The following is a 24,597-nucleotide window of genomic DNA, read 5'->3' as shown; positions in this document are numbered from 1 at the left end:
AAAACCTGCTTAGTTGGTAAAGGCAAGCACCCAGGAAGCAGCTCTCCTTCTCTGGGGCACCCCTGAAGGGGTCCTATGCAAGAGGAGGGCAGGGCACTGCAGTTGGGAGGAAAACAGGCAGAAGAGTAGCTCTTGCTTCTAGCAGGCCTGACAAGTCCTCCCCCGTCCCAACCCCATGTTTCTCTGTGATACTTTTCCAGACATTTTTACATCAATTATCTCCAAACCCTTCACACCTGGAGAACTGTGGTCTCCAGTGAAGGCTGCTACCCAGGAAGAGTATGACTCCATATTCAGTGTCAGGGTCTCTGCCAATTACTTAACTCTTGGTTGCTCCGAGGGTCCTGCTGTCCTCATCTTTTTGTGCCTTATTAGTCTCAAGCATCTTAGTTGATCAGCCTGAATTCACTGCACACCCCCATCCATCCATCCATCTGCCAATTATTCAACTCCACAAATACATATCTTGAGATCTAATATATGACCGGCATCATTCTAGATGTGGAGTACAGGAGTCAACAAGATGGAAATCCTGTCCTTAAGGGTTTACATTCTAGTTGGGGAGTGGAGCAGACAGTAGAGAAGTGAAATTTATCTTGGATTGTGATACATGCTCTGGTGAAAAATAAAGCTGCAACAGATACAGGTGTGGGGGGGGGAGGGTGCTATTTAAAATACATAGGGAAGCTGAAATCTGAGCAGAGATCTGAAGACTGGGAGAGAAGGATTCATGCAGCTACCTGGGGCAAGTGCATCCCAAGCAGAGAGAGCAGGAAATTCTGCCCTCAACCAGGGCACAGCTGATTTTGCTTGGTGAGAATGGCCTCTGGCCGCTACAGCTGGTGCACCTGCTCGGCCTGCAGGCTGCGCCACCTGCTGTCAGTGCCTCGCTCTGCCTGATCTGCCACCTGCACTCTTGTGAGCAAAGTTGAGGCCACTTTCCAGCCTTCACATCTGTGTGATACCTCTTGGGTTCACACTGACATGACAGAAGACACTCTGAGGGTAGCTAGCTCTGCAGAGAATGCAGGGCCTGTTGGGAGTTTATCAGAGCGGGGGAGGAGAGAAGAGACTTAAATTTAGCCAAGAGCAAGTGATGTAAAGTCAAGGATCAAGGAAAGGGAAAAAGAACAGCTGAGAGGGAGAGAGAGGCTGCTATACCCAGTTGCACCAAAATAAAGATGGCCAGGACTGGGGCTGCCCAAGTTCTTCCTTGTTTTTCTTCAAAGCAGTCTCATGGGAACCCCTATTAGAAGAAACTATTAAAGATAAAACAAGGGAATGAACTGAAATTGATTATGAAGTCTGGTAAGAGTACAAGAGCAGCAGCAGAGGTCCAGGGAAAAAGCACCAGATTTCAGTAGCTGCAGAAATCCTGGAGTGGGCAGAGCGGAGGGCAAGCCTTTGCACTGGGCGACGTGGAGACTTAGGAGGGAAGCAGGTGTTCTAAAGTTTCATTCTTCAAGTCTAATACTTGGCTGTTGTATGTGTGACAAAAGTCTAAAGCATTATCTTATGTGTAATGATTGAAGCGTGGCTATGGCTTGAAAATTCCTGACCTACTATTGACACTGTCTCTTTTCTTCTTGGAACATAATACTAAATCATAACTCTTGTGATTGCATTTGGAAATGTGTGCAGGCGGTTGAAAAGATAAGGTAACCACAGTGAAGCCAAATCTCTTGAAGGTGTCAGGTGTTCTGAAACAGTGGTGCTCAGAAAAACCAAATGCTGTAATTCTGCTGTAAAGTTTAGTCAGCCACGTCTTCCACAAGTTGGTAATGGGTTTTCCCCCTTTGTACGGGTAGTTAATAATAATTTTTTTTTTTTTTTTGGTCTTTTTGCCATTTCTTGGGCTGCTCCTGCGGCATGTGGAGGTTCCCAGGCTAGGGGTCTAATCGGAGCTGTTGCTGCCGGCCTACGCCAGAGCCATAGCAATGTGGGATCTGAGCTGCATCTGTGACCTACACCACAGCTCATAGCAACGCCGGATCCTTAACCCACTGAGCAAGGCCAGGGATCGAACCCACAACCTCATGGTTCCTAGTCGGACTCATTAACCACTGAGCCACGACGGGAACTCCTCGACTGGAACTCCAGTCGGGAACTCCAGTTAATAATAATTAACAACAAATTCCAGCTCTTTAGCAATAAGGTTAGAGGTAAAACACGCTAGATAAATCATGTTCTTCACAAATTATCTACTTTGAAATCAACCCAATGACGAATAGCTCGGCATTTGTGACAGTTTTAAAAATATCCGAGCTCACTAATGTGAAGTGTACCTAATACTATAAACTAACTCAAACTTAAGAATTGGATATAGATACCGTTTCTGCAAAGGACACCTTTGCACAACAGACTATGATAATTTTACAGTTAAACCTGAGAATCAGGGAGGATGTCTGACTTGCTTGAGCTCAAGGTGCTAGAGAGATCAAGTCTGGGTTTTAACTTGTGTCTCCCAACGCCAAGTTCAGTACACTGTCCATAACACAACATCTGACTCTCAGAAAGTACAGCCTCTTAGCTTCCTGTGTGAGCAATATCATACCAGGAAAGTGGCATCATCAGCAGCTGTCAGCCAAGACATGCTGGCCAAAGATAACCTAGATGCATCCATCACTGAGACACCCTTTATCTGTGCTTCTTTTTGATGACAGCATAAGAAGCTCAAGACTCAATCCAAAGGACTAGAAACCCTGACTAAATTAACTGAATAGAGATAGTCATGCGGATCTCATGGAAAGATAGTTGGAGTAGCTGTTGCTGAAGCAGTAACAGGAGTTGTGATGCTGTTTCTCCACCACCAGGCTTCCGTTAAAGTCAGTAACTACAAAACTAAACTGAAAGAGCCCTCCTCAAGCCTAAAAATGTGTTTTTTTCCTATCAGAAAAAAAAAAAAAACAAAAAAACATGTAAGGGGGAAAAGGACCTGCAAGCTACTCAGTATGAAAATATTCCTTCATGAATAACTAGCAAGTTGGAATTATGACAGAAGCGAAATCTCAAAGGCACTGATCACCCCTTTGAGAGAAGAAATTTAATCATGTCCATTCATTGGAGAAACTCAAACTTGGGAAGTAACATCGAAAATTTTAGACCCCATCCTTTATTTACAAGTAAATGAAGACTGTCCCCTAAATCCTCCAATGTGGGGTGAGGAGATTAATACAGAAAAGCAGCTGCTGGCTCCACAATGACGTGTGAAACGAGTCCATGCCACTGTTTCTTCAAATGGTGATTTTGTTATTAAAAAGAAAAAAAAAAAAAACCCAAATACATGATTTCTTCATGTTGCATATGGGAAAGAATTCAAAATAAAAATGGCTTTTCAAAGCTCTACAGTCTTGAGTCAAAGGTGATCAGGACTCCACTTTCATTTAGTGACAGCCCCTGCTCCCCAAGAGCAACAGCCTCTGAGAAAAAGACTTAATACTCATCCAGAGTATCTGCTCGGGGGATGGAGAGGCCTCGGTCCTTAAGGGCCTGGACCTTCAGCTTCTCGGCTTCCAGCCTGGCCTGCTGCTCCACCCTCTGTTCTTCCAGGATCTCTTCAATAGACACTTGCTGGAGGGGTGTATCACTCTCCTTTTCTAAGTCCTACAAAACAAGCAGGTGGGAAAACTTCACTAGTGACCAAGAATAGAAAATAGCATAGATCTAGGAGTTTCTGTCGTAGCGCAGTGGTTAATGAATCTGACTAGGAACCATGAAGTTGCAGGTTCGGTCCCTGCCCTTGCTCAGTGGGTTAATGATCTGGCATTGCCGTGAGCTGTGGTGTAGGTCGCAGACGCGGCTCAGATCCTGCGTTGCTGTGGCTCTGGCGTAGGCTGGTGGCTACGGCTCCGATTAGACCCCTAGCATGGGAACCTCCATATGCCGCGGGAGCGGCCCAAGAAATAGCAAAAAAAGACAAAAAAAAAAAAAAAAAAAAAAAGAAAAAAGAAAAAAAATAGCATAGATCTAAAGGCAAATGGATTCCTATATCAGGCTTGGGTTATTTTTTGTACTTGTGACAGGCCTGAAATATCCTACAGACAGATAAATTTTACAAAGAAATGCCTGGCAATGCCCCTACAGAATTCGAACTTGTATGAGTGTGGTAATGGGGATCAGTATCAGTGTGTATAATGAAGCTTTAGGTTATCCAAGTAAAATCTTACATTAGTCAAGGACTTTGTCTTAAAAAAAAAGAAAGATTATCATTACTTACAAACAACTAGCTCCCCACCCCAGCGAATCCCAGAGAGAAGTTACTGAGGTCAAGATGGCTTAAGCTAAGTTTTTTATTTTTACATGAAGCTTAATTTTGGTTTTTTTCTTTTTTTTTTTGCTCAGTAAGAAGGTAGAGAACAGCCCCCTCTCCCTAGGCACATCAACTGTCCCTCTGTCCCATTAGCTAGGAGTGTTACATTGTAACACTGGACTTCTTTTCCTTCCTTGGCAACAAGTCTTCTAGAGAAAAGCTCAGCAGACCAGTGAGGTTACTAAACCATTTGGGCCTCCATATACTTCTTAACTGTTTTATTTTTGTGTGTGTGCCCCCCCTTTTTTTTCCTCTAGGGCCGCACCCGAGGCATATAGAAGTCCCCAGGCTAGAGGTCAAATCAGAGCTGCAGCTGCTGCCTAAGCCACAGCCATAGCAATGCCAGATCCAAGCTACATCTATGATATATACCACAGCTCATGGCAACGCCGGATCCCTTAACCCACTGAGCAAGGTGAGGGATGGAATCTGTGTCCTCATGGATACTGGTGAGATTTGTTTCCACTGAGTCACGACAGGAACTTCTTCTCCACAATTTTAATTTAAAATATTTCTGCTTAGTAGAAAATATTTTTTTCTGTATTTCAAAAATACACGCTCCTTGTATGACATTTAGAAAACAAACAGAAAAACAAAAACAAAAACAAAACTATCTCTTATTCCAGCACAGAAGGATGACATTTTGTTGCATATCCTTTCAATTTTTCTATGTATATACTGACTTAAGAAAAAACACAATGCAAATATCGGCTACTTCTCCCACTTAATAGGGCAATAATGTGCTTAATATTTTTTATTTTTGAACACCTTATAAACATTTGATAACCGATTTTATAATGCAGAACCTTGCTATAAAATTACCTATCAATAGACTCAGTTTATTCTCCTTAAAATGAGTATACAGGTATCATTCCGTGTTTTTGTAACATGGAAAACTATACAGACAAGGCTTTCTTATTTCTCATCCTTCTTCTCTATGGCTTTTTTTTTCTAGGCCACTCTCGTGGCACGTGAAGTTTCTGGGCCAGGGATCGAACACATACCACTACAGCAACCCAAGCCACTGCAGTGACAACGCCGGATCCTTAACCTGCCACACCTCAGGGGAGCTCCTCTCTGTGGCTTCCAGTTACAAAATTCTGGGAAGCACTGACACATACATACACTCTCCAGATGTTCCAGCCTACTACTGGATACTAATCTTCATGTGCTGCCAAGTCCTCCAAACCCACAGGCAATGACAAAGCAGATGGAGGACTCTCACTGAGAAGTTAGAATGAAAACCACATAATTTATACAAGCAAGCCCTGCCCTTGGTCAAAAGTTAACTGCATCCAGCAAAATATATATTATCAAGTGTAATCTTCCCTCACTACCCATGACGGCAGAAGGGAAGATAATGTTCTTGGCTTAGTGTTCTACCTCTTGGACCTTCCAGTAGTTAGGCACTGAGCTATTCATGGGTTATGATAACACTGTTTCCAACAATCAGCTTCTTACTTAAGGCCGTGTGTCTCATTATCCTTGAGGTAGAATCCCGGGACTTCGCAAGCAACTAAATATTACAGAATCTAAATGGTTTCTAGATTTGAGTTTCCCTAGAATTGGTATGTAATTTCTTCAAACTGACTACTGATTCATGACTATGTAAGCAGTCCTGAACCGTATTTCTTTGGCAACACAACTGTAAAAATTCTGTAGTATCTGTTATACCCTCCCCCCCCCGCAAAAAGAATATTTTTCTCCTCAGAAAGGCCTCCAAGAAACAATGAATCTTCCAGAAAAAAACACAAGTTCACTTCTCTTAACACATATATATACAGAGGCATGTCTGTGCCAATGGAACTGGCACAGAAACCATGTTGGTGGTATTTACTACTACAAAACTGAAGTGGAGCATGTGTAACTATTTTAATTAAATCTTTTCCTAATAACAAAGTAATACACTTCCTCTTTAAAATTAAATTCCAGGGGAGTTTCCTGGTGGTCTAGTGGTTAGGATTTGGTGCTTTCACTGATGCAGCCTGGGTTTAACCCCTGGTCTAGGAATTAGGATCCTACATCATGCTGGTTGCATGCTGTGGAGAAAACAAAAAACAAAAACAGAAAAGTATTCAAAACAGGAAAAAATAATCTTACTATCCGGAGGTGGGTCAGCCCCTTTTAATATACTGGCAGGCTACTTTACAATCACTTCCTAGCCTCATCCCCTCATAGTATCCCACCAGTGCTTTGTTTCAATCTTTACAGAATACAAGAGGTGACAATTTCTGCTGCTTAAACATGCAAAAAATGATACACTGGACCAAAAATACAAACCACAAAAATATATATATTTTTTAGGCCATACCCGTGGCATATAGAAGTTCCTGGGCCAGGGACTGAATCTGAGCTGCAGCTGCAACCTATACCACAGGTGTGGCAACAGTGGATCCTTATTAACCCAATGTGCCACAGTGGGAACTCCCACAAAAATATTTTTAAAATTAGGGAAAGTTATCTCTTATATTCCACAGCAATACTTGGACAGTATTGATTAGCTGTTTCTAGCTGTTTGGTTTTTTTTTTTTGTCTTTTGTCCTTTTAGGGCCACACTCACGGCACATGGAGGTTCCCAGGCTAGGAGTCTAATTGGAGCTGTAGTCGCTGGCTTATGCCAGAGACACAGCAACGTGGGATCCGAGCCACATCTGTGACCTACACCACAGCTCACGGCAACGCCGGATCTTCAACCCGCTGAGCAAGGCCAGGGATTGAACCCGAAACCTCATGGTTCCTAGTCGGATTCGTTACCAACTGAGCCACGATGGGAACTCCGCTAGCTAACTGTTTCTAACACGAGGTCTCTGAACCAACATGACCCTGGCAGAATTATTTCCTTACTTTCTCAAACAGCCTGCTGTTAAAAATAGCTATGGACTAAATGACCCCACTCCAAAGACTTCTGTAAACCTGATTTAAGATGTGGCTAGGTATTGGGAAACTTTACTGAAAACTTTAACAATAAAATTAGGCAAATGCCAAGGTTTGATTTTTCGGAATACCCAATAATCAGAAGCACCAAAAACCAAGTCTAACATTTTAAATAAAGTACTTTCCTTTTTTTTCCTTTTTAAAAAAATCACGGTTGATTTACAATGTTGTGCCAATTTCTGAGTAATTTTCTTTTAAAGGAAAGCTTTCATGTAAAATGTGAATTCAGGTTTTATTCTTTTTCTTTTTTTTCTTTTTTGGATCCCCCAATGGCAAATAGAGTTCCTGGGCCAGGGATCACATCTAAGCCACAGTTGCAGGCTACACTGCAGCTGGAGCAATGCCGGATCCTTAACCCACTGTGCCCGGCCAGGGATCAAGTCTGTGCCCTAGTGCTCCACAGACACTGCTGATCCTGTTGTGTCAAAGTGGGAACTCCTCGATCCTTTAAAAAAAAAAAAGTCTGAGTACTTCTAATACATATTTTTTAGAATAGCTATCTAATAGTTCACACATGAACCTATAGTAACACCACTTTAGAAAATCTGATTAAACTTTTCACCTGTCAGCTGGTCTTCCTGACACAGATAGCAGGGGCCTCCTCCCTGGCTGTGAACTAAGGATCTGAGTGAGCCTGAGTTCCATTCCCGGAAAGCTAAGAGTAAGGTGCTTCTGCAACCATCCTTTCTGCTTGCCCCCCCTTTAAAACATGGATGTGTCTCTTCCTCCAAACACTGCTAATTACCTTTATGTTATGGAAAACTATTTGTAACCAATTGTTTAAATGACTACAAAATATTCCAGTGCTAATAAACCACACTTCCTTGAATTAGTTCCTCAAACATTATTGTATAGGACAAAACAATTTATGATATCAGGTTAAAAAAAAATCAATGATATTTTTGCTAATGGGATTAAAATCTTTCAAATGCCAAGAAGCACTGGAAGTTAACTATTCTCTGTAGCTTTCCTTTTACAAGGTAGCTTTCCCAATCTAATTTGATGGTTTCCTGTGAGAAGCTGGGTGAATGTGGAGAATATATATTTTCCTTCCTGAAAAGACAAAAAGAAACCTAACTAGATGATTATTAAGATCCATAGCAGCTTAGCAGTTTTCACTTACTATTTCTCCTAGTAGGACCACATTTTCTCCTCTGACCACAAAAATCCCTCGAGGAATATCACCGTATTTTTTGCCCACATGAATACGCTCCACAGTCTGATGTAGCACTAAGTTAGCTATAAGTGTACAAGGAAGAAACAAAGATATTTATATTTAGTTCAAGTTATTTTATAGGTAAAGGTCCATAACTCAACTAATCAGTTATTTTAAGCAGAAAAAAAAATTTAGCTAAACATGATTCTCAAACTTTACAATTCTGGGAAAAGCTAAAATTTTAATTTCTTCCTATTTTAAGACATACCACTTAGGAGGCTTTTAAAACATTGAAAAAAGAAAAGGTTGTATTGAAGTATAAGGAGATGTTTAAACAACCTCAAACTCAGAGGATATCTGGGATTATGTTGCACTAATACAAGAAGGATGGTGGGAATAAGTGAAGAAAATTAAATTCCTTATGAGTTAACTGCAAACATCAACATGGCTATAAGAAAATATAAATGATAGGGCACTTGGAAGATTCTAAAGCCCAAACAACTACAGACATTAGAACGAACTCTGGTTTCTGAGAAGGAAACAGTTTTTCTGTGTTGTGTGGGTATGTAAATGTGATGATTTACCAAAGATTTAACTTTGTTTAAGTTCCTAGGATTCATTTAATCCAATGTAAGTATTCATGGACTATGATACAACAGTAACCTATTTTTCCCCTTTTGACAGATAACCATAATCTGGTAATCTGAGAGTAAAGTGTGTAATCACTTTTCCTTCTAGCAGACTGATGAATTTGACTTAAGATTTAGAACAACAATCTGTGAAGAATGGTTTTCTTCTTTCAAATGGTGCTGTTTGTCTTATTCTAAGAAAAGATATCTATCCTCTTATCTGCTGCAATTCTTACAAGTGTTTCAATAATGCTGTTTTTCCTCATGCCCAAAGCTGCCAACCTAGCAAATGTCCAGCAATGTTGACATGAACTGAGAAGTTCCTTGAAACAGAAGCAAATAGAAGGTCTGTTTAGAAAAATCCAGGAGGAAAAACCAAGACCAAGACTTTGAGTCTGATGTGTCCTTAAGCGTAAAACCCTGAGCTTTGTGTCGGGAGTCCCTAAAAAGCTCCAGAAAAGGCCTTTGACCCAACTTCCATTGGACAAGGAGGGATTATATTCAGTGGAGAAACTGCTTTGAAGAGCAGTTGCACCCAAGCCAGTGTACAAATGAGCAGCTGTCAGTGGACTAAACTTATTTCTATCATCTGGCTCCCTCTAATGGAGAAAATAAAAAATAGTCTAAAACACTGTAATCGCATGTTCTAGTGAAAACCAGTTTTAGAAAAACAAGCTTGTAAACATAAGCTTTTGAATCACCTAAGATAACTTAGAAACCAATGACATAATAACTCAAAACAGTATTCCATTATGCCAGACCCGTGAAAGAAGAACTTCAATAGGAGACAACACAAAAATACAATGGGCGCTCTTATTATCCAGAGTAGAGAAGCCCATAGCAAATACATACCAAATTGATCAATGCTTCTTAAAAAGCCTATAAGTGTCCTTCCATCTCGAAGCAGAACCAAGTGCTTTTCTGGGGAGAGAAAAAAAGATATTTAAAGAATGAAAACTGTTAGCTTCAGTGAGTTTACAGGATAACAACAAAACAACATTAATAGCAGATTAAGCTCAATTTCTTCTTCCAGTGTACTTAAGGCAGAGTTCAGTGGGTAATTAGAAGTGGGAAATTAGGGATGACCAAGGAAGCCTAGGGTTTAAATGACAAGACTGGTGGGGAAAAGGATCAGAGAGGTGGGCAGGGTGGGGAAAGGACTGGGTACGCAGTCAGGAAGCCTGTCTGACTGGCTCTAGATGCTGATGCTTGACAGTTAAACCATCTCAGTGTCATGTCAGTTTCTATATCTGCAAATTTAGAAATTTAGTCTAGATGATCTTTATGATCTTAATTCTAAGAATTATTTTTGGGAGTTCCTGTCATGGCTTAGTGGTAATGAACCAGACTAGTGTCCATGAGGATGTGGGTTTAATCCCTGGCCTCATTCAGTGGGTTGAAGATCCGATGTTGCCAAGAGCCGTGGTGTAGGTCGAAGACACAGCTTGGCTCTGGCTGTGGCTGTGGTGTAAGCTGGCAGCTATAGCTCTAATTGATCCCTAGCCTGGGAACTTCCACGTGCCGAGGGTGCAACCCTTAAAAAAAAAAAAAAAAAAAAAGAAAGAAAAGAAAAAAAAAGAATTATTTTTTCCTCAAATTAGAAGAAAGCTAGCTGCTATTTCATACTTTGCAATCAGGGAAAGTTTTAAAGCAAAAATTCAATAAAATTTACTGAGTGCTATGTGCTGTTCTGGGGCCTACATATACAGAAGAGCATAAGATTCAGAGTACTAACCTTATATTCATGGTGGAGGAAGTCAAACAAATTTTAAAAAAATAACCTACAGTAATTAGTCTAGCAGAATAACAAAAAAGATAGCAGGGTAGTATGAGAAAGAGAGAGGAGGAACAGCTACAGAAGACAGACTGCAGAGGAAAACCTCTCTGGAGAAGTGACTTTGAGCTGACACTGAAGAATGACAATAAGCTGGTCACTAGAAAGGTGAGTAAAACTCATTCTTTTTTTTTTTTTTTGTCTTTTTGCCTTTTCTATAATTAAGTACCACAAGAAAGCAAATCTTGGAGTTTCCGTGGTGGCTCAGTGGTAACCAATCTGACTGACTAGTATATATGAGGATGCGGGTTCCACCCCAAGCCTCAATCAGTGGGTTAAGGATCCAGTATTTCCATGAGCTGTGGTGTAGGTCACAGATGCAGCTTGGACCCTGCATTGTTGGGGCTGTAGTGTAAGCTGGCAACTGCAGCTCCGATTCAACCCTTAGCCTGGGAACTTCCATATGCCACAGGTGTGACCCTAAAAAGATAAAAAAAAGAAAAAAAAAAAAAAAAGCAAGCAAGCAAATCTTAATTATGTGAGGCTGAGAGAAACTATTTCTAGATGGAGGAGGTATCTGAGTTGGACCTTAAAGGGTAGATCATTTTTGGCCATGGGAAGAGTGACAGAGAAGGGGAGGAGGGGGGAAGTCTATAATTCAGGCAGAAGAAAAAAGAGCTATGTGTCCAAATGTTTGGCTAAAAGGTGTGAAGGGAAATAACAGGAGATGAAGTCAGAAAAAAAGTACTGGGAACAGGCTGAAGTTTGGATGTGACTTCACAGGGAATAAGAAAACACTGAAGATTAAACTGGCAGGAAAGAGAGAACAGTTTTGAGGCTATTCCCAGAGTCTGAGACATGCAGAAGAGACCTGACTCAGGGTAGAGATGGGAAGGGGGAAGATGAGAGGACTAAGACCCTGCAGTGACAAGGGATGGGATCTGTCAATTATCTGTGTTTGTATGTGTGGGTATGTGCGAGAGAATGGGGTGCTGAAGAGATGAGTTAAAGAAGATGCAGGAATTCTGAGTCGTCATGTCAAGAAGGACCATTTACCAAAAGTTGGGACTAAAAGACACAAGCTTAGGGTGGAAGGTAATTAGCTGTTGTGATTCTGCTGGTATCAGGTCGCCTATGTAGAAAGGTCAACTGGCAATTAAAGATGTAAGACTGGGAGGCCAAAAGGTCAGAATCAGAGCAATTTTGGATAAGCCCACAAAGAGGTGATATAATTACTGAAGTCCACGAGAGCTCCTAGAGATATAAACAAACAGACTGTTGATGGAAGCTAAGAACCCATCTATTTTAGGGAATAATAAGAGTTGCAGAGGAGAGAAAATTAAGTACCAGCGTTGGAGAAATCAAGAAAAGTAATGATTCCAGTGGTAACAGAGGGGAGGGAAGAACCTGGAGGACTGCATTTCACAGATGCCTTTTAAGACTGCAGTTTCAGTAGAGTGTTGTCTAAAAAAATCAGATTGCAGGGGTAACAGAGATGGTCTATTGCAGGGAGTCAGGAAACAGACTTAAAATGGGAGATGGCTCAAAAGGTTTGGGGGTAAAGATATGAAAAGGGGGATGGGAATTTGATGGGGAAACACAGTTGAGAAAAAATGTGACAGACAAGAACATACATGAAGGGGAGGACTCTGGGGGAGGGAGAAAGAAAATATGAGAGAAAATACAGGAGGACTGAGGAGAAGAGGAAAATGTATGTGTGTGAAGGGGGCATATGAAATGGTTTTAAACCTTTTGGTAAAGGAGGGGTTTGGAATCTGCAAAAAAAAGGGGTTAGAGGCTTGAGAAAATTATGTTTTTAGTAGAATGGCAGAATGTGTTAAGGCCTCAACTAATTCAGATATATAACAAAAGAGGTGAGGGCAAAAGGGCATCTTCAAACAACAAAAATTGAAGACTTTATCATACATTGCAGATAGGCTTGTACAGTGGCTATTCACATATGAATTTGGTCCAACCTACACTACATTTTCCTTTAATAGCAAAATCACTAATTTGGATTTTAAAAATAATTTCAGATGATAGAGAATATAATCATAAACTCATTCTTTAATTTGCATACTTAGTAACTGTAGAGATTGTTGTAACTTGTTTGGAGCTGTATGCAAACTGTTTTGCAACTACTACAAGTTAATGAGACGGAGTTCCCATTGTGGCTCAGCAGTAATGAAACCAACTAGTATCCATGAAAACTCAGGTTCGATCCTTGATCAGTGGGTTAACGATCTGGTGGTGCGATGAGCTGTGGTGTAGGTCACAGACGTGGCTGGGACCCAGAGTTGCTGTCGCATAGGCCAGCAGCTACAGCTCTGATTCGACCCCTAGCCTGGGAACTTCCACATGCCATGGTGCCGCCCTAAAAAGCAAAACAAGACAGATCACAGGACTGAAACAATTTATTAAAATTTGCTTGAGGAATAATCCACGAATGAGAGTCTGGAAAAGACAGGACAGCTATAGAGGACTAAACTTCTCTTCAGGATGGTGACTAGGAATAAGGTAGGTCGTCTAAATAAAAACCAAAGAAAACTGTCTAACAAGAAAAAAACAAGTTTTTGGTCCTTCTGGAAAAGTCAAGCCTTGTCTGGCAGTAGTCTCTACTATCATAATCTGAAAATCTAAAGACCCTCAACGGTAAAAGAAGACTGCAAAAGGCGACGCAGCATAAAGCCTATGCTTAGTGCTAATTAAGTCCAATTACTGTTGTATTCGTATTTTCGTTTCTCGATGCATCCCTTCCTTAAGAATTCTCATCCATCCACCAGTAACCACCTGGGACTCGAAATCCCGCAGGTGGGAGATGATGGGCCCGGGAGGCGGCAACTTTCATGTTTGGGCCTCAGCAGCCGCATCCCTGAAAAGCAGAAATGGATTCGACAGCTTGCCGGAGGACTGGTGCAGGCTGTAAGAGATAGGATACAGGTAGGAGGCGGGCAAACAGCGTGTCACAAGGCTCCTCCCTCCTGCAAAGGACGCTAACGCCGCACGTCCAGAACAGCACTAAAAAGACACCGCCCCCTGGCCCGGACTCATTCTAGGACCTGCCTCCAAAAAGCATCCTCCCGGCAGGAAGAGTCTCACCCCAGACTTCACTCGGAGGAGCCGAACTACTCACTGTCGATGTCCTCGATGAGGCTAGCGGTGCCGGGCATATAGTTCATTTTGAGTTGAAATGAGGCGCAACGTATAGCGGTGGTGGGCCAACTCGTCCAACACTTCCTTCTTCCTACCGCAGTCGCCGCCTCGGCGGCACCGGGACAAGAACCCGGACCCAGAGTAGCACCTCCGGCCCGGCTTTCAGCCGCCGGGGCCTGCCGGAAACGTCGCCATATTACTCCCACCCACTTCCGGCATCACGTGCCGGTGCTCAGGAAGAGGCGGGACCGTAGTGAGGTCCCGAGGCACCCTTTCCACGTCCTTGACAAGAGGGGAAGAGAAACCTAGATTGGATACGTAGTGGGGAAATGCGTTCTCCCTTTTAAGGTACACGGTGGCGCCCCTTGCTGTCCTGCTTCCTAGACCCCAGAGTCACCGACCTCAGTCCTTCAACTCTCAAGAATCTGAGGCCGAGGGGGCGGGACCCGGCCTGGGATTGGCTGTTGCTGGCCGACCCCCTTCCCTGCGGTCCACTTGCGTTCTCCGGCTGGCGTCTGCGCAATGGACCGGCCGTGGGGGGCGGGAAGCACTTGGGGGCAGTGGAGCCCATGTCGGCCTTGAGGCGCTCGGGCTACGGCCCCGGTGACGGTCCGTCTTATGGCCGCTACTACGGGCCTGGGGGTGGAGATGTGCCCGTGCACCCCCCTCCGCCCATATATCCTCCCCGCCCCGAACCTCCCCAGCCTCCTGTTTCTTGGCGGGTACGCGGGGGCGGCCAGGCTGAGACCACCTGGCCGGGAGAAGGGGGAGGAGGAGATGGCTACTATCCCTCTGGAGGCGTCTGGTCGGAGCCAGGTCGAGCTGGAGGAAGCCACCAGGTAAGCTTTGCGCTGTCTGTCCCGGGGTGGGGTAGGGGACGGCAATAGGGGAGTCTTTGGAGGTGAGGGTTATTGGGTTTGATACACCTCCAAGAGTTCGTAATGAATTGGGTTTCATGTGTTTTCCTTATGGGGGGGTGGAGAGACAGAAACTAGGATCGTAGGTGGGGGCTATGCTTGTTTTCTCTTTGCCTCTTTTTTACTTCAACCATAGTAAATGTCTTAGCATGAAAAAGGGGAAAAAGATCCTGCGCTGACCTGCTGAGCTGAGTAGCGGGCTGCGAATCTCGCCTGGGAACGGTGTTGGGCTGGAGGGATCCGGGTCTGCTTTTCGAGTCCTGACAATTTATCCTGCGTGGCTCATCAGGTCGGCCCTCCCCAAGAAGGGAGGTGGCTGCAGCACCCTCCGTCCCTTAGCAACCCCTCCCCCTGGGAAGGAACGTGAAGGAAGGGGAGGGATCTGGGCGTTTAGCTCTTTGCCCTTTTAACGCTTTGCCCGACATTGAATCACGCATAATCAATGTTGGAAAGCAGCTTTCCGTGGATTGTTTTATTTCATCTTAAGGGTGACTGCCGCGTAAATGTCATCACATCTTCTCTGTTTTACGATGAAAGAACCGTTGACCGTGAAGGGTTAACTCACTCAGTATATTTGAACCTATAATGTCTTGTTCCTTGTAGTCGTGCGGAAATACAGTTGTTTTGTTATGCAGTATGCTTCGCAGAGAATTAATCGTTATCTGGTGGGGGCACTCCTATCCTTTTCTTCAGGAAATGTAACATCCTCATTGGTTGAAAATGTAATAATGAAATTCCCATACATTGCTGGTGGGAACATAAAATGGTTCAGTGCTTTGGAAAACAGTTTGGAAGTCCCTCAAAACGTTAAGCATACTGTTGGGATCTTACTCAGCAAGTCTGCTCCTTGTTATACACCCAAGAGAACTAAAAACATGTCCACGTATAAACTTGTACACGTGAGATTCATAGTAGCATTATTCATAATAGCCAAAAGGGAAAATATTCCAAATGCCCATCAACTGATGGATAGATAAAATCTGACATATTCATACAATGAATGGGAAGAAATGGGAAGAAATGAAGTACCTTCTACAACATGGATGAACCTTGAAAATATGCTACATGAACGAAGACAAACATTAAACATTGTGTGATTCCATTTATATGAAATATCCAGAATGGGCAAGTCTGTACAAATATATGTCATTGTCAGGGGTTGGAGGCCTGGAGACATTGGGGAAGATAGTTAAAGGGTATGGGGTTTCTTTTGGGGATGATGAAAATATTTTGGAATTAGATTGTAAATGAAGATTGCACAGCTCTGAATATTAAAAAAAAACATTGAATTGTACACTTTAAAAGGCTGGGTTTGATGTCATGTTATTTCTTTTAAAAAGTTGTATCATAAAAAAAAACGTAGTGAGAGGTTAATTACAAAGAAAGGCCCATAATTTCTCTATCTGAATCTAGAATAAGCAGCCTGAGGGAACTTCAGTCCCGACAGAGGAGAGTGAGGAAATGCTTGGCTAATAGGTATGCAGACTAGACCTAGGCTCACTTGTGGGGGAGGAGGAGAGAACCACTAAGCTGATGATTCCACCTGGGCTTGCTGTGTAGTCAAAACAAAGGTTTTTTTTGGGTTAAGGTTAGAGAAGTTAAGATCTTAGTACTGGGCAGGGAGTTTAAAGGGAGAACAGGTGTGCACACAGGCTAGGTAATGCTGGAGCGGTCAGGAATACGGCCGGAATGTGATTGGGCATTTGTCAACCGTTGCAGGAGTTTATCTTTCAGGTTGATGTTTCTGAAACTTGAAAAGTATAGGATGATGATTTCTTTCTTTGTTTTTCTCAAATGGCTGCACTTGCAGCATATGGAAGTTCCCAGGCTAGAGGTCAAAATTGAGCTTCAGCTGCCAGTCTACACCACAGCCACAGCAACATCAGATCCTTAACTCATTGAGCAAGGCTAGGGATCAAACCTGCATCCTCATAGATACTAGTCAGGTTCTTAACACTCTGAGCCCGGAAGACATCTTACTCTTCAAAAAGTGTAGTCCATGTACCAGAAGCTTCAGTGTTGATCTGAGGCAGTTAGAAATGCAGAATCTCTCCTGCTCCATACTTCCTGCTGCTCCAGTTTAATAAGATCCTCAGGTGATTCATATGCACGTTTGTGGCTGAGAAGCATTGCTTCACAGAATTGGATATATTGAGATGATATTGCAGTGAATAACTGCAAAGACTTGACTCTATATTAATGTATTTAAATATGGCAGGAGTGAAAAAGAGAAAATCTCTGTTTTCTTTCTCTTACATTGTTAGCTATACTTGCAGCACTGTAGTTTGATTCTTGAACCAGCAGTATGTGCACCACCAAGGAGCTTCTCGGAAATGCTGTAGTTCAGGCCTTGCCCCAGACTTGCAGAATCAAAATGTTTACTTTTTTAATGGCTGCAACTGCAGCATATGGAGGTTCCAGGCTAGGGGTCAAATTGGAGCTACAGCTGCTGGCCTGTGCCACAGCCATGCCAGATCCAAGCCATGTCTGTGACCTACACCATAGCTCATGGCAACACCAGATCCTTAACCCACTGAGTGAGGCCAGGGATCAAACCTGTGTCCTCATGGATGCTAGTCAGATTCATTTCCACTGAGTCACAATGGGAACTCCATGTTTTTGTTTTATTTTTGATGTCCAGTTTTAGAGTTTGGCATCTAGGAGTTGTTTGTGGGAACAAAACAATAGATGTGGGGCTCAGGAGGGAGTTGTGGATGGAGACAGTGATTGGAGAGGCATCAAATAGAAGCATAAGTGAATTACCAAACCTGGTCACGCTGCCAGCGGAGAACTCTGAGATCTAGGAGAGGTGATGGGGAGAGAGGACCCAGAAGAGGACAGTGGGTGAGAATCTCAGAAGGATAATAGGACAATCAGTACTTGTGCAGTGTAGACCAAGAGAGGCCCCAGCTATTTTGCAGCTAATGATAGGAGAACTAAAAAGATTCATTTGGGTTGACAGTTAAAGAGGTACTGTTGATTTTAGTGATGGGAGTTTAAAATAGTATTAAAGTAATGAATAGGAGGTTTGGGTCAGAAGGCAGCTGAAAACAGTGTAAACTTAGTAAATGAGAAAGTGGTCACTTGACTGGGAACCACGATTGAGGGAAGAATCTTTAGGATTAGGTGGCTTGAGGATGCTTGTAAGCAGAGAGTAACCTAGTAGATTGAGAAAAAAGATGCGAATAAAAGGAGGGAATATGGGTTGGGGAGAGGTGGATTAAGAAGTGAGAAAAAGGAGTTCCCTTGTGGCACAGTGGATTAAGGATCCAGCATTGTCACTGCTGTGGCATGGGTTTGATCCCTGACCCAGAAACTTCTACATGCTATGGGTGTGGCCAAAAATAAATAAATAAATAAAATAAAGTGAGAAAGAGCTGAGAAACCTCTTCGGAGCTAGAGGGGGAGAAAGTAAGCTCGGATTTGGAGGGATGGAGCATTGAAGGAGTTCCTAGCTCTTGGTGTCCTTTCTTGAGGAAGTAGGAGTCCAGGTCATTTGAGAGTAATGGAAGTGGGATGGGGTATGCTGGGAACTTGATATGGGAAATGTTTGAAACAGGTGCTGAGGGAAAGGGAAGCAGTGTAGAGAGAAGCATAGAAGAGAACCAGATGAGATTGAAAACGAGAATCTGTGATGATGGCCAATACAGGAACTTAAAGTGCTTTTTAGTGATTTTGGAGTATGTAGCTATAAAAATAACTTACAATGTGTTTTTCTAAGAATTTTTGTCTAATTCTTGTGAAAAATATAAACAGATTTGTATATGGATCTTAGGTAATAGCAGCACTGCTTAGATTCCTCTACTCTTAGATTCATTTGTGCAAGGACTATTTTTGGAGGTGCAGTGGCAAATCACTTTGTGAGTTAACCATGTATCTACTTCTTATGAACTAGTTCCTTCTAAGATGAATATGAAAGGACGAGATTCTAGCCTTCATCTGAGATGTAGGTATTCTCAAAAGAGAGAAAAGTAAATCAGTTTATTATCTTCTTGAATAATTTTTATTAAATTTCCTTTGCCACAAAAACTTTAATTCACATTATTACCACTTGTGAGAACCTTTTTTCATCTTTGTCTGTTACCACCTTTGCCTTGTTTCAGACAGCAGATAAAGAGTTTGAAAAGACTTAGGCACATGATAAAATTGGCAACTTGGTTTATAGAACAGCTTCAGCCAGTTTCCTGTGAAACTAAATGCTGTTTCATAGAATTAGTATCATAGAATTAAGAGTTCCTGAGCTGCAGACTTATTGTTACGGGGGTATTTTTAGATTTGTTCCATTTTGTCCAAAAGGGGAAAAAAAGAAGCAAAGAAAATCTTTTCTATTAAGACAATAAAATTAATGTTTTTTACCACTTCATTGAGAACATTCTTTTCTCTTTTTTCTTTTGCTTTTCCTTTTTTTTTTTTTTTTCGCTTTTTAGGGCCAAACCTGCGGCATATGGAGGTTCCCAGGCTAGGGGTTAAATTAAGAGCTGCAGCCGCCAGCCTACACCACAGCCATAGCAACAGTGGATCTGAGCTGCATCTGGGACGTACACCACAGCTCACAGCAACTTCATGTCTTTAACTTGATGAGCAAGGCCAAGGATTGAACCTACATCCTCTTGGATACTAATCGGGTTTGTTACTGCTGAGCCACAATGAGAACTCCAAGAACATTTTTCATATAAAATTGTGGTATATTTACATACTGTAAATTTTACCTTTTAAAAAAATTTCCCTTTTTCTTTTTTGGCTGCCCTGTGGCATATGGAATTCCTGGGCCAGGAATCAGATCTGAGCTGCAGTTGCGACCTACCCTACAGCTATGGCAATGCCAGATCCTTTAACCCACTGTGCAGGGCTGGGGACTGAACCTGCATCCTAGCACTGCAGAGACACTGCTAATCCCATTCTGCCACAGCAGGAACTCCAAATTTTACCATTTTTAAGGTATGAATTTCGGCAAATACATACAGTCATGTAAAAACACTACCACAATCAAGGTTTAGATATTTATCCATTTATTTATTTATTTATTTATTTATTTATTTATTTGCTTTTTAGGCTGCAACTTCAGCATATGGAAGTTCCCAGGCTAGGGGTAGAATCGCAGCCACAGCTGCTGGCCTATGCCACAGTCATAGAAACGCTAGATCTGAGCCACGTCTGTGAACCACACCACAGCTCACAGCAATGCCAGATCCTTAATCCACTGAGCGAGGCCAGGGATTGAACCCGCAACCTCATGGTTACTAGTGAGATTCGTTTCTGCTGAGCCACAGTGGGAACTACAGTACCTCTTTTTATTTTCAATTAAGACAGTTTTTTTTTTTGCATTTTCAGCTGCACCCACAGCATGCAATATTTTCGAGGTCAGGGATCGAACCCACACTACAGCAGCACCCCAAGCTGCTGCAGTCACAATGCTGGATCCTTAACTTGCTAAGCCATGAAAGAACTCCTTTATCCATCTTTCTAAAAAAGGACTCCTGGGAGTTCCCATTGTGGCTCAGTGGTTAATGAATCCGATTAGGAACCATGAGGTTGTGGGTTCGATCCCTGGCCTTGCTCAGTGGGTTAAGGATCTGGTGTTGCCATGAGCTGTGGTGTGGGTTGCAGATGCGGCTCGGATCCTGCGTTGCGGTGGCTGTGGCGTAGGCCAGTGGCTACAGCTCCAATTCGACCCCTAGCCTGGGAATCTCCATGTGCCGCGGGAGCAGCCCAAGAAATGGCAAAAAAAGACAAAAAATAAAAAAATAAAAAATAAATAAAATAAAAAAGGACTCCTGGGAATAAGATGGAAGGTTTAATTTTCATCATCTCTAAGCCCCATTAAAATTACAAAATGGGATCTGTATTTTTTATTGTTTTTTTAAAGTAGGTTTATGAGCTCATTTGCATAACATTTATGTATACAAATATATAGTCAGTATTTCTAATGTGTTTGTTAGTCATTTTTTATTAAAATTTTTTATTATAGTTGATTTACAGTGTTCTGTCAATTTTAGTCTTTCTCTTTATTGCTTAAATGATCCCATATTATGCCAAGGGAAATCCCTTCCTCTTGGCTTCTAAGTCCTTTAAGATATGACCCACTGATTTTTGACAGCTGCCTTCATTTCTGGTACAGGATGTGCCAGGCTTATTTTTTGTATGTTCTGTCTCATGCATAGAACAGCCATTCCATTAAGAAACCTTGGTTTTTTATTTTTACTTAGAGAATTATGTTTAGAAACTGTGTAAGTCAAGATCCAGGCAGGAAAACAGAACTTAACACTAGTTCTTTTAAAGGACATAATTTGATTTAGGAAATAAGTTAAATGGGGGTTTGAGATCTGAAAAGATAAAAAGAGAAAATGGAAGTAACGTAGAAGATAGTTTCTGCAGGAGGAAACACCTCTTGGGGCTGGGAAATAAAGAGAAGAGGTTGAGGTTATCACAACCTGGAAACTTGGAAGAACGGCCTGTTGTAGCTGGAACCAGAAGGGGCACAGCTGCACTCCAGGAAACTCAAGAGTCTGGAGACTGCTGCTGACTGATGCTGCCTCCAGGATTCAGGGCTTTGTTGGGCTGACACTGGCAGAAACAGGAAGCAAATAGACAGGAAGGAGCAAGTCCATTCTCTCCTCTAATCCAGTGCTCTCTATTGGCAGAACCAAATGATAAGCAAGTGACAAAGAAATATTTGCAGACTCTGGATCTTGTATCTCAGAGCCAGTTACAGAATACTATGTTTGGAGCTGAGGGCCAGTAGCTTAATAACTGGTACAGAAGTTACATTTGAATGCTAGGTGTACTGATTGATATTGTGTTGTCATTGCTTCTAGACCTTTTCAAGAGTTATAAGTATTTTAAAATAGAGAAATAAATGAGTTCATATTTAAATAAATTCAGATTTAACACCATAGATTATTTTTACTTCTTTGATTGTATTTTTTTTTTCTTGTATGGAAAAATCTTGGGTTCCTAACAATATTAAGGTAATTAAAGTCTCTGGAAATGGTCTTAGGGAATTTAGCAAATGAAAAAATATTAATTTTAGAAAGTTTACTCAAACTTATAACAGTGAGATTCTGTTTTTCAGAATCAAGAACCAAGATGTTTTCCAACTCCCACACCCCCAACCTCAGCCTTCTGAGATAGAAACTCCATTCCAGTCTGGAGCAGTGAGGGAAACAGGGCTCCTTCTTCCCCAGGTCCCAGTCATCCTGGGAGGGCCACATATCAGCACTGCTTATTTTGCCCCTAGCTACTGTTAGAAAGGCCAAGGTTCCAGTCAAGTGTAGCCAATAGTGATGGTTCTTACTTGTGCCCTGTCCCTACCTGTGGATTGGAGGCTTTACCTTGGGCATGGTGTGGCTGAGAACACTAGGGGTCTGATCACCTTTACCATGTCCTGAAAGGCAAGCTGGGAGGTCCTCAGGCTATTGCCCTTTCCCCCCCAGGTGCTCAGCTCTTAAAGCAGAGGTGTCTTTCAGAGAAGCACACCATTGTCCCCAACCCAGCTGCAGAGTATGGCCCAGACATTTTATCTGGAGGCAGAAGCAGACTGTGAAACAGGTAGCTCCTTATCTTTTCTCAAAGGAATTTTATTTGCATCAGAGTGTGGAGAGGAAGCCTAAGTATGTTCTCGAAAATTCGAGTTTGTCGTAAAAGGCAATTGGGAGATCAATAGATTCATTGGAGATACAAACTAAACTGTAGGCCAGCTAGTTTGCTTGAGAGAGCTAGGGGAAGAGACAGCTGGAAGGAGCCCTTTGGGGTCACAACAAATCCCAAAATTGATTGGGTCAGCTTGTGGAGCAACTTATGTCCCAGGGTCTTGTTGAAAAAATAGTGAAGGGAGATGGGATTAAGATGGTGGAGTAGAAGGGCTGGAACTCACCTTCTCATGAAAGCAACAAAATTACAAGCGACTGCTGAACAGCCTTCAACAAAATAGACTGTAAACCTATTAAGAAATACCCTACTCCAGGAGTTCCCGTCGTGGCGCAGTGGTTAACGAATCCGACTAGGAACCATGAGGTTGCGGGTTCGATCCCTGCCCTTGCTCAGTGGGTTAACGATCCGGCGTTGCCGTGAGCTGTGGTGTAGGTTGCAGACGCGGCTCGGGTCCTGCGTTGCTGTGGCTCTGGTGTAGGCCGGTGGCTACAGCTCCGATTCAACCCCTAGCCTGGGAACCTCCATATGCCGTGGGAGCGGCCCAAGAAATAGCAACAACAACAACAACAACAAAGACCAAAAAGACCAAAAAAGACCAAAAAAAAAAAAAAAGAAATACCCTACTCCAGAAGTCAAAGAGGAGGCCACACTGAGATGGTAAGAGGGGTGATTACACAATATAAACAATTCCATACCAATGGGTGGGTGGCCCACAAACTGGAAAGTAACTGTACAGAGGCTCACCCATGGGAGTGAGAGTTCTGAGTCCCATGTCACATTCCCATGCCTGGGGATCTGGTATTGCCCTGGCAGTATTTGGCATTGAGGGCCACTGGGGCTTGTGCACAGGAGCTCTACTCTTGAAAGGCACACACAGGGCTTCAAATGTACTGGGCCCCAGGGCAAATCAGAGACTCCATAGGAATCTGGGTCAGACCTGACTGCAGTTCTTGGAGGATCTCCTGGGAAAACAAGGGGTGACTATGGCTGGATGTGGAGGAAGGACACTGGAGGCAAAGGTCTTGGGAATATTCATCAGCGTGAGCTCCTCTAGAGGTAACCATATTGGAAAAATCTGTACCCACACCACAGGGCTGAGAAGCCCCAGGCCAAACAATAAACTGGGTGGGAACACAGCACCCATCAGCAAACAGGCTGCTTCTAATCACACCAGAGACAAAGCCCCACCCAGGAGAGGGATAAGGATCAGCTCCACCTACCAGTGGGCAGGCACCAGTCCCTCCCATCAAGAAGCCTGCAGCAAGCCCCTATACCAGCTTCAGCCACAAGGGGGGCAGACATCAGAAGCCTATTGTTTGCAAAAAGGAGAACACACCAAAATCTATACAAAATGAAAAGGCAGAGAATTATGACTCAGATAAGGGAACAACAATAACAAAAAAAAAAAAAAAAAAAACCCAGAAAAACAGCTAAGTGATCTGGAGATTACCAGCCTCCGTGAAAAAGACTTTAGACTAGTGATAGTAAAGATGATTTAGATCTTGGAAATAACCAGCTATAATGGAAAAAAATTTAAAAAATAAAAATAAAAATTATAGTTCCTGTTGTGGCTCAGTGGTTAACAAATCTGACTAGCAACCATGAGGACTCAGGTTCGATCCCTGGCCACCCTCAGTGGGTTAAGGATCCAGCAGTGCTGTGAGCTGTGGTGTAGGTCGCAGGCATGGCTTGGATCTTCCGTTGCTGTGGCTGTGGTGTAGGCCATCAGCTACAGCTACAGTTTGACCCTTAGCCTGGGAACCTCCATATGCTGTGGGAGTGGCCCTAAAAAGCAAAAAGAAGAAGAAGAATAGAAATCATTTAAAAAATATCTCGGAAATAAACTGGAGGCAAAGATGGATAAATTATAAGAAACACTGAGCAAAGAAATAAGATTTAAAGATTAAGCAAGCAGGGATGTAAAATACAATAACTGAAATAAAAAATACTCTAGAAGGAACCAATAGCAGAATACAGGAAGCAGAGGAATGAATAAGCAAGGTGGAAGACAGACTGGTGGAAATCACTGACACAACAGAAAAGAAAAAAAGATTGAAAAGAAACGAAGACAGTCT

General features: G+C 42.6%; 2 protein-coding genes and 1 long non-coding RNA gene across 5 annotated transcripts in view; 1 reads left to right on the top strand and 2 right to left on the bottom strand.

The window, feature by feature from the left end:
• The window catches only part of LOC146395873 (uncharacterized), a 979,457-nt gene extending 956,319 nt beyond the window's left edge, over window positions 1-23,138 (bottom strand). The window contains exons 1-2 of the long non-coding RNA XR_014829923.1: window positions 20,425-23,138; window positions 19,308-19,987 (exon numbers count right to left, since the gene is read on the bottom strand). This is a non-coding gene — a long non-coding RNA (uncharacterized LOC146395873). The remainder of the gene's footprint in view (window positions 1-19,307; window positions 19,988-20,424) is intronic.
• Window positions 3,029-14,159, bottom strand: LSM1 (LSM1 homolog, mRNA degradation associated). 3 transcript variants are annotated; one of them, XR_014829918.1, is made up of 4 exons: window positions 13,936-14,159; window positions 9,881-9,949; window positions 7,184-8,482; window positions 3,029-3,775 (listed from the first exon to the last, which is right to left on the bottom strand). XR_014829918.1 is itself a non-coding variant. In XM_085000093.1 (4 exons), the coding sequence occupies exons 1-4, from the start codon at window positions 13,876-13,878 to the stop codon at window positions 3,433-3,435; spliced, it is 369 nt and encodes a 122-aa protein (XP_084856219.1). In that variant the 5' UTR covers window positions 13,879-14,159; the 3' UTR covers window positions 3,029-3,432. The 3 variants fall into 3 exon arrangements, 2 of the variants coding, with proteins under 2 accessions (XP_084856219.1, XP_005671835.1); XM_085000093.1 differs by having other exon boundaries at window positions 3,029-3,603; window positions 8,367-8,482; window positions 13,866-14,159; XM_005671778.4 differs by having other exon boundaries at window positions 3,029-3,603; window positions 8,367-8,482.
• Window positions 14,489-24,597, top strand: part of BAG4 (BAG cochaperone 4) — a 49,232-nt gene continuing 39,123 nt past the window's right edge. The window contains exon 1 of the mRNA XM_013984080.3: window positions 14,489-14,794. Within this exon, the coding sequence (XP_013839534.2) occupies window positions 14,525-14,794 (270 nt within the window). The 5' untranslated portion in view covers window positions 14,489-14,524. The remainder of the gene's footprint in view (window positions 14,795-24,597) is intronic.

The sequence above is a fragment of the Sus scrofa genome, chromosome 15 (genome assembly GCF_054392235.1).
Source record: "Sus scrofa isolate SSC_HxYL_T2T_F1_AM1 chromosome 15, Sscrofa_HxYL_maternal_Yorkshire_Landrace_v2.0, whole genome shotgun sequence".
NCBI lineage: Eukaryota > Metazoa > Chordata > Mammalia > Artiodactyla > Suidae > Sus > Sus scrofa.
The sequence above is the reverse complement of the archived record's forward strand: the minus strand, read 5'-3'. Positions and strand labels throughout refer to the sequence as shown.

What these genes read in the sequence shown, in the direction of transcription:
- LSM1 (XM_005671778.4), bottom strand. Translation starts at nt 13,981, where the DNA reads ATGAACTATATGCCCGGCACCGCTAGCCTCATCGAGGACATCGACA. An exon ending in AAGAAGCATTGATCAATTTG is followed by an intron (nt 8,483 to 9,880) that starts GTATGTATTTGC and finishes GTACACTTATAG; the next exon opens with CTAACTTAGTGCTACATCAG. An exon ending in TGGTCCTACTAGGAGAAATA is followed by an intron (nt 3,604 to 8,366) that starts GTAAGTGAAAAC and finishes CTTGTTTTGTAG; the next exon opens with GACTTAGAAAAGGAGAGTGA.